This window comes from Mizuhopecten yessoensis, unplaced genomic scaffold, assembly GCF_002113885.1.
Source record: "Mizuhopecten yessoensis strain PY_sf001 unplaced genomic scaffold, ASM211388v2 scaffold1379, whole genome shotgun sequence".
Taxonomy (NCBI): domain Eukaryota; kingdom Metazoa; phylum Mollusca; class Bivalvia; order Pectinida; family Pectinidae; genus Mizuhopecten; species Mizuhopecten yessoensis.
The window spans coordinates 1057305-1076658 of NW_018404017.1; the positions used below are offsets into that span (position 1 = coordinate 1057305).

The 19354-nt window shown below is 40.5% G+C and overlaps 1 protein-coding gene across 1 annotated transcript in view; it reads left to right on the forward strand.

Annotated features, from left to right (window-relative positions):
* Nucleotides 1–19354, forward strand: part of LOC110460788 (neprilysin-like) — a 42580-nt gene that overhangs the window by 16874 nt on the left and 6352 nt on the right. Inside the window, exons 2-13 of the mRNA XM_021513940.1 lie at nucleotides 508–644; nucleotides 2017–2052; nucleotides 9748–9909; nucleotides 12026–12109; nucleotides 12610–12824; nucleotides 13415–13594; nucleotides 15467–15562; nucleotides 15906–16051; nucleotides 16367–16460; nucleotides 16865–16993; nucleotides 17629–17727; nucleotides 18461–18538. Coding sequence (XP_021369615.1) covers nucleotides 508–644; nucleotides 2017–2052; nucleotides 9748–9909; nucleotides 12026–12109; nucleotides 12610–12824; nucleotides 13415–13594; nucleotides 15467–15562; nucleotides 15906–16051; nucleotides 16367–16460; nucleotides 16865–16993; nucleotides 17629–17727; nucleotides 18461–18538 — 1456 coding nt within the window. The remainder of the gene's footprint in view (nucleotides 1–507; nucleotides 645–2016; nucleotides 2053–9747; nucleotides 9910–12025; nucleotides 12110–12609; nucleotides 12825–13414; nucleotides 13595–15466; nucleotides 15563–15905; nucleotides 16052–16366; nucleotides 16461–16864; nucleotides 16994–17628; nucleotides 17728–18460; nucleotides 18539–19354) is intronic.

The window sequence follows — 19354 nt, forward strand, 5'->3', positions numbered from 1 at the left end:
GAACTAATTATGTTTTAACTAAAACCACATGCCTACCGAAATCAATTGAACATTAGATAGTCAAATAAAAACAAATGTTTTCTTTAAATGTATTGAGCGCGAGTGGGTTAGGTTTAAACTTAATATGCACCAATGATTTATCAAAAGTATACAAATTTTTCATCATATCCTTAAATTAATATTAAGACGTAATATACAGGCTTTTTCCTAATTGATAATAACTATTTTGCGGCAATGAATCAAATATTCGGCAATATTACTGTAATCATTAAAACTACGATTATCCCATGTATCATATTTGAGAACGTCATATTTGTCATGCTGTGTTTATAACAGAAACAACCATTTGGTAATAGTGCATCACAAACAACGTTGTGCTTAACATTTCGCATATGCTATCACCATCTAATTAGCCTTTTATTACATGTATGAATTTCAAACTATTGGCGGTTGTATCACTGTATACAATTGATTAACTGGTGTCCTTTCCAATGTGCTTTTTGACAGATCAGAGGGATGTTGGTGGAAACGCAGGACTCTCCTCGAAAAGATCCTACTGGTGTTACTCCTAATAATATTTCTCTTCCTACTGGTTCTTATAATTCTGCTTGCCCTAGGAATATTCTCCTTCAAACCACAGGAAGGTAAGTTGTCTGGAAGGGATAACGCACGCAGGCCTACTTTTACCTATGCTTGGCATTTGTAGATAGCGTTCTTTTTATGGATAATTTGGGGTAGTTGAAATATGAAATCAACATCGAAAGCAAGAGCCCATTTTCCCTGAACTTATCAGTGAGTGAGTTGTCTTGTGATTGATTAGACTCTCGTGGAAACAGACACGAGAGGAAATAGACACGGAAGAAAATATAAACAAATTCCAAGTCCTATGTATGTATATTTATGTAGTGATAGAAGTCATATCATATTAAACAAGCAATTGCGATCTCCTTATCGAAAATTAAATGAGTCTATTGCTGTAATTACCGTGGTACTTGAGTTACCGGGAGTACACGCAGTCAAGGCCCTTGTAGAGTCCAGATGCTATAAATGTCTTGTCAACATTCCGGATTGTAACCTTATTTTTCTCGATTAGATTTTCCAAACGATTTAGAATAAATATAGATATCGTTTACACGTCTTCGGGTTTTAACGTGCTCAAGTTAATTGTATTAAAAAGGTTTGACAACGCGTTGTGCTGAGTTGACAAAATTCCAGAGTATTGAAATTTTGCAAAATGTTTTCGGCGTTAAGTTGTATAAGAAAAAGCTGATATCATTTTGAAAGTTTATTGAATCTAACACTTTTTCTTTACTTTTTTATTCTGCTCACAAAGTTTATGCGAGTTCACTATCAAAAAGAATCGCCATGATTCCAACAATTTTGACCTTTCCTGACATAACATTTATAACTTTGTCATTTGCATAATTGATGCAATATTACTGATCAAGGAATTCAGTACGACATTCTTTTCGTGAAAATGATCTAAAAGGTGTCTCTTTACAGGTATTAAAGAGCACCAGTCTATGTACAACGTTGTTGCTTATAACCAATCAGAGATATTCCAAGCTGATATGAATATAATATATGACATAAACGTTTTGATTGAATACATCAAAACATACCTGGTAATGCTGAAAAGGTGTGATGTACTTCTACAATCTTATATTTGTGTTTGCCATAATTGCTGGGGAAACAGTGTAACCTAATGGCGAATAAATTCTACAGGTCAGAATGTATATTTTGTAATTTATTTGATAGGGATACGATTATGAATATTGAAAGTTATATCAAATTCGAATATTTATACTATAATAATGGAAATCTCTACGCAAACAGATATGTTTTGCGAATTGAAATGATCATCATTAGATAATACAGAAATAATATGTTGACTTTTGTTTTACATTTATATCCAGGTTATTTTGCATGGTAGGAAGGTATTATCTAGTGCATTAATTGATAAGCCTTATATGGGTTTTTTGTGATCTTGCAGACTTTTTGTTTGATTGCTTTCAGATGATGTATGTACCAGTTATGGATGCGTGCAGGCAGGTAAGACAGGCAATGGTACTCGTAGTGTCAACAAACTCTGATCATTACAGTACACTCCTTTATCATAGAAACTCTATGTCGCAATATGTTTCAAAATGTGTTTCAATTTCCCGCCCGGATGCTAACATATATGGCCAGTTGTATTTATTTCATGCTTTTTATGGTAACAGACGTTCAGTGAGATTACATCAATTGCGAATTTCATTTCAGTAATAATTACCATAACTTTAGTATGCATATACAATACCTACACCCATCTTTGTAGCCCAAAAACAAAAGATTCAAATATCCTTACCTCCCTACCGTGACGTAACCTCTATCTCGATGACAGAGCCACGGAGTGATCTCCCTTCCTCTTCCTTTTATGGCGCCTGCTGCATGCTGACGCACGGAGCTTGCTCCAATTTAAAACTTTGTTTTGTCGGTTTGGTTTGAGTGTCAACTCATATTTTTGCGCAGTTTGTGTGCCTTTTACCCATCTGCCCTTATTGATATAGCTAATTGTTGTTGAAAATTATTTTTGTGCCTTTTACGGCCGGTTATTTTACTCCACGTGTGCCGGTGGTGTGCCACGGTCCGCCATTATCGTGGGTTAATTTCCGACCTCTGTTTATTTCGGTGACGGTTGTTTGTTTCGGCAAACGTTATTTATTTTAACCGTTTTCTGATTTATATTACGGGTGAAATTCTTTCTACGTTGCGTACTTTGTACTATCGTATTTTATCCTTATTTTCCCGTTTTATCTGCTTGTAAATTTTTTGTTTACGTTCGCTTTGGAGGGTATGTCTCGGTCGGGACAGCGACGAGGTAGTGCTCATGGGTGTTCCCATTTCTTTGTGGAACGGGACCCTCATGATGCCTGTCCCAGGTGTCGTCCTTGCAGTGAGGTTTCGCCTTGTGAACTTTGTTCACAGTCAAAATCTCAGGGCAAGGACTTCATTGTTCCAAAGCTACCCTCAACTTACCGTAAGACAGATTCGTCTGTTTCTTCCGGTAAGCGAGGGAAGCAGAGAGGTAGGGGTCGTGCCACCAGCTCTCTGGGGTCTGGTGGTACTGTCTCTGTTCCTGTCTCGGGGGGTCTTGCTTCGGCAAGTCCCTCTCGTGAGCAGGGGGTGGCCCTTCCTGTCCAGGAACTCCCTGGAGTAGGGGAGGGGCAGCCTGACCCTGGCTTGGCACAGCCAAGGGTCGAATTGGCCGGGAACGCCCGTAAGCTTTCGCGCTTGCCTTCGGGTAGGGACTACCGGCCGCCGGTCACTGACTCTGTCAGTGATCCCGGCATTCCAGGTGGTGCTGTCGTTGGGGACAGTCTTGGTGCCGGGCCTGTTCTTTCGGGTTCAGGTCCTGGTGTGACAACAGACTTTCTTTCGGGATTGTCTGTGTCTACCGGGATTAGTGACGCGCAGCTCACTAATCCCGGCATCAATGCTGGTCAGGCATACCCTCCCGGTCAGTTACCCGGACCCGGTCCTATTAGGTCCGGTCCCGAGTTTCATTCTTCTGGGAACCTGGGGGGTTTCCCCCCAGGGGTTGGGTTTGCTGGACAGGGGGCCGGTTTCCGGCCTCCGTTTTCCCCTGGCTTAGGGTATACGGGTGCCTGCGGGCAACCATCCTTGGGCCGCCCTTACCAGCCTGCGGATGGTTTTGGGTTGCGGCAGCATCCCGGCAGTTACGGGCTTAGCCCGTACATGTCCGGGTTTCCACCTGGAGGGAGTGGCGGTCCACCTTCGCCCTTTGGGCAAGTTGGCCAGCCCCAGTCTCAGGCAGGCCAGTTTGGCCAGTTCTGGGGTCACTCCCAGCCCGCGGGACCTTTCCCCTATCCTCCGGGATATGGGTTTAACCCCATGGCATTTCCGTCATGGAATCCTTGGGGTTTGGTCTCTCCCTCGCGGAGACGTGTTAGCATAGCCCGTACATGTCCGGGTTTCCACCTGGAGGGAGTGGCGGTCCACCTTCGCCCTTTGGGCAAGTTGGCCAGCCCCAGTCTCAGGCAGGCCAGTTTGGCCAGTTCTGGGGTCACTCCCAGCCCGCGGGACCTTTCCCCTATCCTCCGGGATATGGGTTTAACCCCATGGCATTTCCGTCATGGAATCCTTGGGGTTTGGTCTCTCCCTCGCGGAGACGTGTTAGCAGTTCTGTTGACCCCCCCCAACTTTCTGCTACTTCGGGGGCCTTATCGGCCGGTCCTAAGAAGGTGTGTCGGACCTTTAGGACTTCTGCCTCTCGGGCAGGCTCGTTGGTCTCTGGGTCCAAGGGTAGGGTTTTGGCTACTAAGCCTAAACCTACAGCCACGGCCGTTAGGCGCACTGCACCTAAACGCCGGTACGGGGAGCCTTCTCTCGGGTTGGCCCCTCTGGCTGGCCCATTTCCTCCGCCCCAGGCTTCTGGTCTGGATGGTGTGGAGGCTATGGACGTTGAGGGCGCGGGTATGGCAGAGGACAATGATGTTGTTCATCTTTCACCTGGTTGTTCGGATATAGACGCTGGTCTTTCCGAGTCGTCTGACGACAGTCCTCAGGAGGGCTTGCCCTCAGAGGAGGACTTCCAGGATGAGGGAGACCCTGAGGCTGCTGAGGTTGAGGCCCAGCATGTGTTATCCGGTATGCGGGGCCTTAGGGCTGACGTTTCCCGGATTCTTGGGGAGGAGGTTTGCCCACCACCTTCGGCATCATCTGTCCCCGAGTCCACCACCCTTTTGGGTTCTTTGGTGGCTCCTCGGGTGTCCGCTCGGTCGGACCGCTCTCTGCCAGAAGGCACCATTGTGTCTTCAGCTCTGGCCACCGCCCAGTCTCGGGTTTTAGGGAAGAATTCTTCTTCAACCCGTAGTCCTGGGTATGCTGGGTTGCAGCTCAGTGTTGGCGATTTGTCAGAGGTGCACGCCACTGACTATGCCACACATGATGGTCTGCTTGCCCCTCAACCAGCTAAGCTGGAATCGAGGGAACTTGCAGCTTGGCCCGGTAAATCGGTGGACCAGGTGGTGTTCGGTCCCAAAGAACACCACAAGATGGAGAGACTGCTGCGTCTCTCCATCCAGATTCTGTCGTATATAGACTACTTGACGGTTTGTCTATATAGGGTATCCGACTTGCCTGAGGGTCGGATAACCGAGACAGAGCAGGCCGACATCCAGGACAGAGTGACCTCTGCCCTGAACGGGGCATTGAGAGCGCTGGCAGCTTTACAGGTGTCATCCCTCGTCAATGTCTTGTTGGCTAGGCGGTTTTCAGTTTTGAAAAATCGCCCGGTCGATGAGCCTTACCGTTCCAGACTGTTGACTGCCCCCTTCTCAGGGTCCACTCTTTTTGGAGGGGCCCTTCCTTCTGTTCAGAAGGATTTGAAGGAGGACTCGGTCGCCTCTGCACTTCTGGTGAAGAGGATTCAGGCTGAGAAGGCCAGTACCTCGCAGGGGTCAGCGCCTCCTAAGAAGAAGGCTAAACCTTCGGCTTCGCAGTCCTCTGCGCAGCCCAAGTATAAGCCTCCCTTCAAGGGCAACAAATGGAAGGGTAAGAAGGGTAAGAACCCTCCTGGGGGTAAGAAGAAGGGTTCCTGACTCTTTTCTTCCCTCCTTGGTCGTGTCAGACGACGAGTTTGGCCGGGAGGAATGCAGTCCTCTCGGCTCAAGCTTAGGTCCTTCTCCCGCAGGATTAGGCTTCGGGTCAGCAGACGATTCTCTTGCCTGGCAAGGTCTCGATCTGCCTCGACCAGATCTTCCTGTGGGGGGTCGTCTTTCTGCTTTCCTTCCAGAGTGGAAGGAAATTACGGAAGACGCATGGACCTTGTCTGTGATCAAGGAGGGGTTAGGCATTCCGCTAGTGCGGGATCCGCCCTTAGCGTCAGAGCCAATCTTTTTTCCTCCACCGGGGGATCCGGAAAAGGCTCTGGCGCTCCAGGAGGAAGTAAGGACCATGCTTTCCAAGGGCGCGGTCGAGGAGGTTCCTATGTCGGGATGCACTCCCGGGTTCTACTCCAGAATGTTTCTGGTTCGGAAGAAGTCCGGGGCGTGGCGTCCCATCATAGATCTAAGTGCCTTCAACAAGCACGTAGATTCTCCTCACTTCAAGATGGAGACTCCTCGGGGTATTATCGCCTCCGTGAGAGAGGGAATGTGGGCGACTTCAGTAGATCTAAAGGACGCCTACTTCCACATCCCCATCAAGAAGTCGGCACGGAAGTACCTCCGTTTTACTTGCAACGGAAAGGTCTTCCAGTTCCGGGCCATGCCGTTCGGGCTCACGACTGCACCTTTGGTTTTCACCAAGCTGCTGCAGGTGGTCGTGGGATTCCTGCACTCTCGAGGAATAGATGTTCACATCTATTTCGACGACTCCCTCATGCTCCACCTAGTGAGAGAGTCTCTGGTACAGGTCACCCGGTTGGTTCTGAAACTCTTACTCAAGGTCGGCTTCATTCCTTCCAGAGAAAAGTCGGAGGTTTCCCCATCTCAGGATTTTGTTTTTCTGGGGAACCGTTTCAATACGGTTCAGGGCATCGCCCTTCCACCGATGGAGAAGTTCGAGAAGGCCAGGGCTTTTGCTCTGACCTTTATCGGCCGGTCTCAAGTCCAGGTACGTTGGTTTCTCAGTTTTCTGGGATATCTCAACGCCCTGGCCGATGTGGTCCCCTTAGGGAGACTTCACATCAGGCCTCTCCAGATGTTTCTCCTTGCCAACTGGGTCCCTTCTTCAAGGGATTGGGAAGCCTTGCTTCCTCTGAACCAGTCGGTCAAGGAGTACGCACGCTGGTGGACTCATCAGGACAATGTTCTCCGAGGGGTTCCTTTGTCCAAGCCAGTTCCCACTATGACCCTGTACACGGATGCATCCATGACAGGGTGGGGAGCTTATCTCGACGGGCGTTGCCAGTCGGGGGAGTGGTCTGGGGAACAGCTCTCGGAGCACAGCAATGTGCTCGAGATGAGGGCTGTTCTGTTGGCTCTGCAGTCTTTTCGGGAGATCCTGCATTCCAAGGTGGTTTGTGTGGCTACGGACAACACTACGGTTGTCGCGTATCTGGAGAGACAGGGGGGAACCAGGTCTCACACCCTGTGTGCCCTCGCTATCCGCATTCTGCTTCTATGTCAGGAAATGCAGTTGACAATTTGTGTCAAGCATCTACCAGGCAGGTTGAATGTTCTGGCGGATACTCTTTCCAGGCGCCGCCAGCCGGTTTTGACAGAGTGGCAACTGAATCCCTCGATTTTCGTGGGAATTTGTCAGGTGTGGGACAGGCCTCACATAGACCTGTTCGCCACTTCACTGAACAATCAGTTGCCAACGTTTGTCTCTCCGGTACCAGATCCAAGGGCTTGGGCCGTGGACGCTCTGTCTCTGGATTGGGAGGGAATGCATGCATATGCATTCCCACCCTTCAACATGGTGGGCAGGGTGCTGCAGAAGTTTCGGGAGCATCAGTGTTCCCTCCTCCTGATAGCGCCCCTGTGGCCGAGGCAGCCTTGGTTTCCGGAGCTTTTGTCGCTTCTGGTGGAAGAGCCCCTGGCTCTTCCTCTCAGAGCGAACCTCCTTCGCCAGCCTCGTTCCAGGACGATGCACTCTCGTCCGGAGATCCTCCACCTTCACGCGTGGAAGCTATCTCAGGAGGCCTCGCTCAGGCGGGCTTTTCTAGGGACGTGTCAGATCGCATCGCTCGATCAATTAGGGCTTCCTCATCTGCCGTCTACCAGTCACGATGGAAGATTTACTGTGATTGGTGTGTCGGCAGGAAGGTTGATCCGATCAAGGCTACTGTCCAGGTGATTGCGGACTTCCTTCTTTGGCTGTTTAGGGACCGCAATCTTGCCCCTGGCACTATCGCTGGTTATCGCACGGCCATTGCTAGTGTTCTCTCTGTTCATGGTAGGTCGGAGGTAGGCTCGTCCTCCTCTCTTTCTGCCTTGATTAGGGGGTTTGGGTTGGACAGGCCTAGGGTCCGGCAGTTGGCTCCGCAGTGGAATTTGCCACTGGTGCTCGAATCGCTGATGCGGGCACCTTATGAGCCTTTAGCGTCTGCCTCCTTGAAGTTTGTTACTTACAAGGTGGTATTCCTTGTTGCCCTGGCCTCAGGTCGAAGGAGGAGTGAGATTCATGCCTTGTCTTCTCACCCCTCTTGCCTCCGATGGTCCAGGAATTACTCTGCCGTTACCCTTCTCACTGATCCTGCCTTTATGGCTAAGAATCAGGTTCCTGGCTTCTCGCCCGATCCGATTAAGATTCCGTCTTTGACTGCCTTCGTTGGAGCTGAGGAACGGGATAGGTTGCTCTGTCCCTGTCGGGCGCTTAGGTTTTACCTCGATAAAACCAGGGGGGGGCGAGGTCCTCGATCTCGTCTGTTTTTGCCCATTAAGCAGGGTCAACAGGATATCTCTTCTCAGTCAGTGTCTAGATGGATCTGTCAGGTCATCAAGTACGGTTACGACCACTCGGATGATCAGGTTCGGGCGTTGTATAAGGTGAGGGCGCATGAGATCAGGGCCCTTGCTGCGTCATGGGCCCTCCTCAATGGGTCCCCCTTTCAGGAGGTCATGTCCGCAGCTTTCTGGCGCGGACAGACTACCTTCACGGATTTTTATCTCCGGTCCTTGGCCTCTCATTCTGATGGATTGTATTCCCTTGGACCGGTGGTGGTTGCACAGTCTGTGGCTGTTCCTCCACAGTAATTCAGTGATTTTAAATAGTATGCTATCAGGCACCACGGTGGTACACCTGCTCGTTTCACGGGGAGGTTTTCCATTTTTTAATTACTTTCGGGGCTTTATTAGGGGGGTTCCTTGAACCTTTTCCCTACCTTGAGCATGTCTCGAGTTTGTTCCGTCAGCCTGGTCTGCCTGGATTCGAAGCCTCCACTACGGTAAGACGAATTCGCATACTAAAGTTATGGTAATTATTACTGAAATGAAATTGAGGTTTTTGAAGTAAAACCAATTTTCATGATGTAATACTTACCATAACTTTATGGAGTCCCACCCTGTATTCCTCCCCTTGCCTCCTCATCCTGGCTGCCTTTAGGCTCCATAAAAGGGGGTTTGAGGAAGGGAGATCACTCCGTGGCTCTGTCATCGAGATAGAGGTTACGTCACGGTAGGGAGGTAGGGATATTTGAATCTTTTGTTTTTGGGCTACAAAGATGGGTGTAGGTATTGTATATGCATACTAAAGTTATGGTAAGTATTACATCATGAAAATTGGTTTTACTTCAAAAACCTCAATTTCGCATTTTAAGAAGAAGAAGATGTACATAATAGTATGTACATACATCAGGCTATAGTACAAGAAACGAACGTTTCCAAAGGTCTAATGTTACAGAAATATAATAGAATGTAAACAATGGTTTTAAAAAGGGAATTATTAAATACTATATCAATAACGTTTTTGTGACTGAAACACCAATTCTTATGCTGGATAATTAATTCTAAAAATATGTGATGATAAGCAAGTTGATAGGCTCTGATAACAATTCTACTTACATACTGCATGCCTGTTTATTTTTGCGAGGGTATATTTTCAAAGATTCCTGGCAATGAATATCAACCACGATTTAATTGATCTCATGACCGTTTTGGGCACTGGGACATAAAGCTTATGATTATAGGAAATGTTTACCGTCTGTAATAAATTCAGCGTACTAATTCTAGAAATATAATAACCGCGAAATGTCCAGAATTTTAACATACGTAAATAATCTGTCTGACCTCTTTACAGCCGCGTCAGTGTATAACAATATAGACTTCAGTGTAGACCCCTGTGACAACTTCTACAACTATGCCTGCGGTAACTGGAGGAAAACACACGTGATCCCAGAACATCGAACTTATCTGGCGAGGTTCAGTGTTCTCAGGGAAGAAGTTCAGGTCACCCTTAAATGTGAGTTTTGATTATGTTCAGGTCATGCAAAAATGAAAAATTATGTCATTAATTTTTCTTTAAACATTTTTGCAATTCTTAATTAAAAAAATTATATGAAACAACCACAACCCATACAATGTTTGGTTTAGGAACTGAGTGTGGTAGATTCGAACCCTTTAGAGGGTAGCTGTGCTCAAACCCTATAGAGGGTAGCTGTGATTGAACCCTATATAGGGGAGCTGTACTATGCTTTACTGTAACTTGAGATATCATATAATACGTTTTGTACCGAGGTATACCGATGTTCCGTTTTATATATATATGAACAATCGCTTTAAAAATAATACTTTGAAATGTTTTTACTTCTGCACTTAAACCTCAGGCTCTCGGGCTTGATTTCTGTAAGGAAAGAGGTTTTCATTTGATGGCATGAACTCATAAATTGAGATTGTCTCGAAGATAGAATGAATGTGTATTTTGGGAAAGGATGGGGAAATGATGAGTTGGCAAGTCTGTGTTTTTCGTTGTGTCAGCAGGTTTTATTTTTTTGTAATGATGGTAAAATATTTCTGTTAGTGGCGTCAACAACTGTACTTGTTTGCATACGATTCTAGTTGTTGCGAACCAAACATAATGACGTTATATTTTTTTATTTTTTTTCTTCTTTCAATTTTGCATTTGATTGTAAGGTTAAAGAAAACATATTATATTTGCTTGTGAAGTATCATGAAACATGTAAGGATGTTGACGTCAAGTATTTCATTGATATGTTAAACCTTGCATCAATCCTTGACACCCGAATCTATATTTGATAACAATGAATTACGGATGGTATGTCGACATGTTATTAAGAAGTTTATTCAGTCGAATTTGCATCGTAGTCACGAAACCACAATACATTTTTATATTTAGTCTTTTGAAATCTGGGCTGCAGGAGATATACATTACTGTTTTATCCTGAAATACACACACACATATATCGGTACATTATGATGCTCACTCATGTCTTCTTTAGATATCATCATTATGGTAGTCTATGGTATGTAAACGTCCAAATAAACGATTTCATTTTAAATATACATTTAGAACCAACATACCTGGCATGGTCCACATATATATGTCATCCAGACTTCTTCCACTAATACTACTATTACCTCGGCAGACTTTGAAATACAATTTTTGACGCCGATTCTACAAGATGTTAATCTTAAGTGGATACTCTACTAGAATAAATTATTTAAGAGTGGGGAGTGAATGCAGAACCGCTCATTCCTGGTTTTAAAGCTTAACATAATTTGTATTTCAATAGTCAACTAATCTGTTTATATCCTGAATGCGTTTCCACATAAAAATTCTAATTTGTCTGTTTAATAAAGGATAAATTATACTTTCAAACAATTATGTGAAGACAAATTAATAACCCAATTATTTATGCAATAAAACTCTAATGTTTAAAACTCGATATGTGTAAACAAAAGCAACAGTTAAAAAACATCCATTGCGTCTTTATTCTTATTGATTCGAATTAAAACGTCCTCACCGGTGCCACAGGTAGTAAAAGGATACTCTCCTTCGGAACATCCGGTCTCCGCTCTTATTTTTTCTGAGGTGCATGATGTAAATGTTTGCGAAGGTGTCTCGTCTTTCTGCCTTCGTTGCTGTTTCATTGCTCCGAATTTAATTCGTTATTATTAGAAACGGGATGGCTATTTGTGTTTACTAATTCAAGGCAACGACTAAATTAATGTTCTGTTGCATTTCGTGTATTGAGCATTTAGTTACAGGGACGCAATTCTTATATGGTACCAATATAATAAAGCTTCGTATGCTTGTCAAACAAACGGATGTCGAACAAGCATGTTCGAGATTTTTCAATGAAGATGTTTGAGTACTTTTATATAATGAATCACATAAACTTGGGTGATATTGTTTTGTTGATGTTTGATATCAATTAATATATTTATAGACAATCATGTATCTCTATTGTCTAATTGTTCACATCCATTGATTACTATTTCTTAACTATGAAATGGGTTTTTGTTTTTTGGTTTTTTTTCTGGATGTTGTTAAAGGAAGTATTACCCTAATGACATTGTCTTGTTACAAATATGCATAAACGATATCTCATTTCCAGATTTACTTGAAGGAGAATCACTGCCGGGCGAGCCCAAGGCAGTACAGTATGCTAGGAAAATGTACAAGTCCTGTATCAATATAAGTATGTCATTTTAAATACTTGAAAACTAGTCTAAACGTGGTGTCATTCAACTGACATGTTCTCATATAATTTCCAGATGACCTAGCTAGGAGCTCCTGATAATCTAGTATTTCGTCCAGTATGCCACGCTCGGTGTGCCCTCATAGTAACTTTATGATGATTTCATGAAGATTTTACGACCTGTTCAATTGTCTGCNCCCCACCCCCCCAATTTTTTTTTTTATATATATTCAAAAACAATAGCACCTTGCGTCACAATGTTTAATGACAAAGACCACATTTTTAAGACGCTTATATTTGTTGTTACTATTTCAGTGTACACGGTCTGTTTGTCGAAATAATAATATTCCATGAAATAGTTTGCTTTCGACTCCATTTTATTTGCCTTCCTACGTATGATCTTTCAACACAAAATATGTTAGATACGGATCATAAGTAATTTCTCCTTATAACCCACAGCAAATACAGTAATGATTACACAGCACATCGTTCAATTGTAGCAAACATTGAGGAAAGAAACCTATCAGCAGCCATAGATCTGCTGGACTCATTCGGTGGATGGCCAGCACTTGACGATAGGCCGGGAGGATACTGGAATGAAGATTCCTTCGACCTAAGTCTCCTATTGAGCAAGTTGATGTTGTATTACAATAACCCGCTAATAGGGTTCTACGTATCCGTGGACTCGAAAAACTCCAGCGCCCGAATGATATTTGTAAGAAAAAATAATCACAGAACTAGACTCAGTTTAAGACTAAAGCCTTAGTTATTTTCTATGATATTATAATAATTGAATTGGTGATACAAATCGTTAATTTGATTGAATAAACTGATGTCTGGTAATATTGGTAGAATTTACTGGAGTATTTGTGGTAATTCATTTTAAACTCCTGAAAACAGAAATAATGAAATATCTTATTTAACGCTTTTATGTTTAATTTATGTTAACATGCATGTGACATGATTTTACGAAAATGACATAAACCTCACACCAAAAAATCTGGATATACGATATTCATTTACGATGTCCTCTTTGTATTGCTCAGTGATACACATATAGTATTAAGCTTACATTACGTCTTGTGATTCTTGCAATAGATAAAAAACGGATTCATAAAACAGCATGCATTAAACAGAATGATATAAAACAAGGATACACGGACATTTGTATAAAGTTTAAAAAACAATACTAGCTTTAAACAAGGTTTGACGGTTATCCTATTGTAGGTTAGGTATTTATGAAAATTTATTGGTAGGAGTTTTTTTTGTATTATAAGTCATGTTTTTATTAAATGTATCCTACAGGCAGACCAGCCAGGTTTGAACATGCCAGGGCGTAGCTTCTTTCTCAAGGGACGTAATGACGAGAAGTTGTTGGCTTATGAGAATCTAGTCAAATCGGTGCTGCTTGACTTTGGTGCTGATCCTGTTACTGTTGACGAAGACGTCAACGATCAGATCGAGTTTGAAATCGCACTAGCTAATGTATGTCCAAACAATGATTGTTTATTAATGATTGAAATTTTTCGTTTCAGATATATTGGCCGATTTTATTTTACTTTGAAATGGGTATATATCTTTCGCCACATTAAACTTTCACTTGTTTGCCTTCCATAGAATGGGCAAATGATTATGACAGCAAACATTAATACAATCTATAATATAAAGATTAGATACGTGTGAAGGGCGAATTAACACTGAGCGAATATGGATTTACTATGGAAAAATCAATATTTGACATTGCGAAAATTTCCCGGAATACAGCATTGAGTCTATTAAAAAACTTTCTTTCGTTTTTGCTTTCTACACCAGCAGTCCACTAAATCAATTATTTATCTTTCTACACCAGCATTCCACCCAATCAATTATTTATCTTTGTGCACCAGCAGTCCACTCAATCAATTATTTATCTTTCTACACCAGCAGTCGACCCAATCAACTATTTATCTTTGTGCACCAGCAGTCCACTCAATCAATTATTTATCTTTCTACACCAGCAGTCCACTCAATCAATTATTTATCTTTGTACTTAAGCAGTCCACTCAAACAACTATTTATCTTTGTACACCAGCAGTCCACTCAATCTATTATTTATCTTTGTACACCAGCAGTCCACTCAATCAATTATTTATCTTTGTACACCAGCAGTCCACTCAATCAATTATTTATCTTTGTACACAAGCAGTCCACTCAATCAATTATTTATCTTTGTACACCAGCAGTCCACTCACTCTATTATTTATCTTTGTAAACCAGCAGTCCACTCAATCTATTATTTATCTTTGTACACCAGCAGTCCACTCAATCTATTATTTATTTTTGTACACCAGCAGTCAACTCAATCAATTATTTATCTTTGTACATCAGCAGTCCGCTCAATCAATTATTTATCTTTGTACACCAGCAGTCCACCCAATCAATTATTTATCTTTGTACACCAGCAGTCCACTCAATCTATTCTTTATATTTGTACACCAGCAGTCCACTCAATCAATTATTTATCTTTGTACACCAGCAGTCCACTCAATCAATTATTTATCTTTGTACACCAGCAGTCCACTCAATCTATTATTTGTTTTCAATTCCTGTGATAGCAGATACACTGTTTGTACTAATCATTAAAATAAATTTGAAAACATTGCAGATATGGTTATTGTAAAACAAAACCTTTTTTTTAATTAACGAACTTTTCTTTATACAAATTCAATTACTATTAAGGAACAAAAATAATTATTTTTTAAATCACGATCATAAAAACAATTTACCCAAAACATTTATTGATTTTGATGTACGGACGAGCATGCTTTGGCAGCAGTGTACAGTACCGCACGGTGGTAATGGGTGATATTTTTGTACAATGAATAACCCCTGTAATATTACATGTATCAAAATCGGAAAAAAAATCAGCACTCAAATTGGCATATTCATGATGAAGTGGACTATGTGGGCTTCATATTCAAAAAAAAAAAAATAGTTTGAGACTACATTTTTGGCCATTTACAAATCTGTGTCTACACAACAAAAGCTAGCTTTTCATGTAGTCTATCTTTGTACTCAGCACATGTGTAAATATTGTAAAAAAATCCAGTTAAACGACCTATGCTAAAACGTGAGTATTTCTGATACCGAGAAGGTGATATTTAATTTCAGACAGGGTTTAAGATAAAAATTTCTACTTGCTAATGTATTCAAAATTTAGTTTATAAATACATATATATATATATAGGTGTGTTGTGCAGGAGGAATCCACTATCCATGTTTATCTGAGACATGCCCTTTATTTTAAGGATCATGCCATTTCTACTGTACTCTGGTACCTTAACACTTTGTGAAAATAAAATTTCATTATTTTTGCAGATAACAATACCATCTAACTGGCGACGGAATAGTGAGGATTTATACAACAAATATACAGTTGGTGAACTCGCCACCACTTTTCCTGAACCGACCAAAGTAAGTCAGCAGACACAGAAGTACAGTAACAGGTTATACATTTTATTAATTTTGCTGTATTTGGAAAAGTGATATTAAATTTGTTGGCATGATGTTTTAATCGTTTTTCTTATATTATCCTAACTTTACTCGTAGTGGCAATTTAGTTCTTTTCAGATCTGTTGTTAGATGTCTTGAAACATTATAAACTTATACAGTCATCGTTAACGGGTTTTTTTTCGTTTTTTTGGTAATGTTGGTATAGGTTTAAAGTTGTACACTTTAAACAGAAATAAAGTATTCCACATAACTGCGTCACAGCACTTTAACATATAACTTTAAGACTATCGTATTTGTATTACAGTTTAAGTTTGTATGGAAAGAATATATTAACAACGTATTTGGCATGGAGAACATCAATATGCATATCCAGGACGACGAGCCCATTATCGTTGAAGAACCAAGATACTTTGACAAGCTCTTTGTAACTCTTGAACAGTTTTCAAAAAGGTACGGTTAATCCAAATATTTGACATTTTCAAAAATAATCAAATAAATATTAATTTTTTTATCTTTTTATTGCTCTATTTAAATAACGTTTTTTTATAACGTACAACAGATTTCTGAAATATGCGTAGGCTATGACGAACAAATATCATGAACAACTTTCATTGTTAACTTGAAAGATTATCGATATATATACTTCAGTATAGGCAACACCTGAGATTATAGTTAATTTTGATAGTCTGCGTCTGAATGGTGTTCATATAAAATGCTGTACGTTTTAAAAATTGAAGATTACCAAACTGAATATTCTATTTTCAGGACTGTTGCTAATTATGTAATATGGAGTATCATGCAAAACAGAATTGTGAACTTGCCGTCCAGATTTGATAATATGATGACAGAATACAACAAGGTTTGCACGCTTCTAATATAATCCCAATCAATCGCACTGGTATATATAACTTGCAACCGTCTCCTGTGTTGTGTAATTTCGTTGGCAGGTATATATATATACTTCATATGCTTGGTTTGTCCTTTTTGTATTCGCTTTAAAAAGAACGTTATTATCATGATTTGTAGCTTTAGGTTGATAAATATTTTCCTTGAAAATATGGATGCAAAGATAGCATTGATTTTTCTTTATGAAACTGTTTATGTCATTTTCTTAAAGAGATAATACTACTTAAATATTTACCAAGGTTTATCTTCCTCTGTCACTATTGCCTGTCTCGTTTAATTAAAACTGGAAGATAGATAATTTAAGCACACTGCTGCTTTTAATACGTCATTTGTATAAACATAACTATTACCTGCCAGGTGCTAACCGGACGAGTGGGCAGTGGTCCACGTTGGCAGAAGTGTACCTCTTACGTCAACAATAACTTTGGTACTGCTGTTGGGCGGCTGTATGTCGAAGAGAAATTTGACGAGGAAGCTAAAAGTGACGTAAGAACTGTTTGATTTTTTTTGGTATTCTTTTTATGTTACAGTGTATCAATTTTCTCACTGAATGGTTAATTAGGAGTTTAATAATAGCTTTAACGTCTTTAACCAGGCTTAACGCTAATTTAATATGGACACAATATGTAAGAAAGGGCCAGAAATGAAGCTGACGTAATATTTTGGTTAACAGTGCAATCGTTAAATTCTCAACAATATCTAGTTTCGCACTTGTGGTTCAAATAAGAGAGAATTTGAGTTTGCAAAAGGAAAACAATCATATGTTATACAGAAACACTTTTTTCGCTGAAATACAGATACATTGACCCTAATACAATACCAACACTTATCCAGTCGTTTAAAATCCCGCAATCAATATGACGTTTACATGAATACCCAATTATCAAATTGTCAATTTTTGTGATCGCTCTATTGTCGTCTGTTGGACTGACATATTACAACAGTACTTAACTGTTAAAATGATAATTTCTCCACACTCGTAGGAAGTAAAATGGGCTTCATCAATTAAAAATAATTTTAATTATTAATTCGGAATATCCTGATTCCATGTATATTTCGCTATGTTGAGTACTTTTATTACCACTGTTTTAAATCTACATTTTGATTTTTTAATGAATTAGATGAATCTGATGATCGACGGTATACAGAAAGCCTATGGGGAGTTACTAGAGGAGCTAACCTGGATGGATGATTACACAAAGACTTTAGCAAAGGAAAAGGTAGACATCTCCATACGCAATAAGTTTTGACGCAATGGCGATATTTTTGTAAGAAGTTTTCTTGCTGTTCAGATAAAAAAAAATATGTTGTGTAGTGCTTAACAGCTCAACCTGTCCTATAAATTCCGCCATCGTTACAATTATTGTGTCTGATCAGACCGCAAATTTGCATTCTGGTTTTCCAACGAACTCTTAAACTACAAAACTTCTGAAATTGTATCCAATTTTTGACATAGTGTGTAATTTTTCATGTAGCGGGAAAAAAATGACCAGATTTCCTTCGCTTTAGCTAGGCCTATTTAGAAATAAGATCCACAAAATGTATGTGGTTTAAGTACAATGTAATTGATTTTTTCTGGTTATGATTTGTAGTTAAAGTCTTGTTTATTTGCGATTTAATGTGATAACTATTCATTTTATTTCCTTAATTTCGTTTCCAACATATCCTTCAGGTAACCTTTTATGCGGCTGTATTTTAACTGTCTATCATGCTATAAAAACAGAAAACACATCAAATCATCACTTTTAAAAATAACGTTACACCCAGAAGAGTTTCTATGTTTTTATTAAATGAAGAACGTACATTATGAACTTGCTTAACATGTCCTTTTGTTCTTAATAATTTGTGTATACCACGATGTCTTTGTTGCTTTAAAGTGTAAGAGCTTTGCTTATGAACATGTAAGACTATATTTATATCGGGACTTCTTAGTTTTATTTTTGTACGTTGCAGGCCAATTATATGCAGAGGAAAATTGGATACGATGATTTCGTTTTAAACGATACAGTACTTGATGCTGGATATCAAAATGTGAGTATTGAAATACTTGGACATCAAGGTTAGAACTGTGAAATATATATTTAAAGATAATTAACAAAGCAAGGGAAGTTTATGTCAATATAGGAAAGTACAGGGGGAATATGTATGACCATATAGATTAAACAGCAACTATCTTAATGTTGGTTAAAACATTTGCATTTATCTGATAGTCATTAATGTATGATCATGGAAATAGTTTCTTTGGTTACAATCTCTCGATTTAAATGATTATAATTTTGCTCTTGTTATTAGACTTATTCAAGAGGATAATACATCTGAAAATCAAAAGTAACGAAAAGGCACAGTTATCTTGCAAATGAATGACTTTTTGCTTGCACGATTCGCTCTTCCTGGATGTTGAAACGTTATATGTGTATGTATATATCACGCCGTAGGTTACATCATAGACAGATACTTGAAATATAGTTTAGATCACGTGTCTATATATATATATATATCACGCCGTAGGTTACATCTTAGACAGATACATTTAAATAAAGTTTAGATCACGTGTCTGTATATATATCTATATCACGCCGTAGGTTACATCATAGACAGATACTTGAAATATAGTTTAGATCACGTGTCTATATATATATATATATCACGCCGTAGGTTACATCATAGACAGATACATGAGTTTAGATCACATGTCTGTATATATATCTATATCACGCCGTAGGTTACATCATAGACAGATACATGAAATAAAGTTTAGATCACGTGGCTGTATATATATCTATATCACGCCGTAGGTTACATCGTAGACAGATACATGAGTTTAGATCACGTGTCTGTATATATATC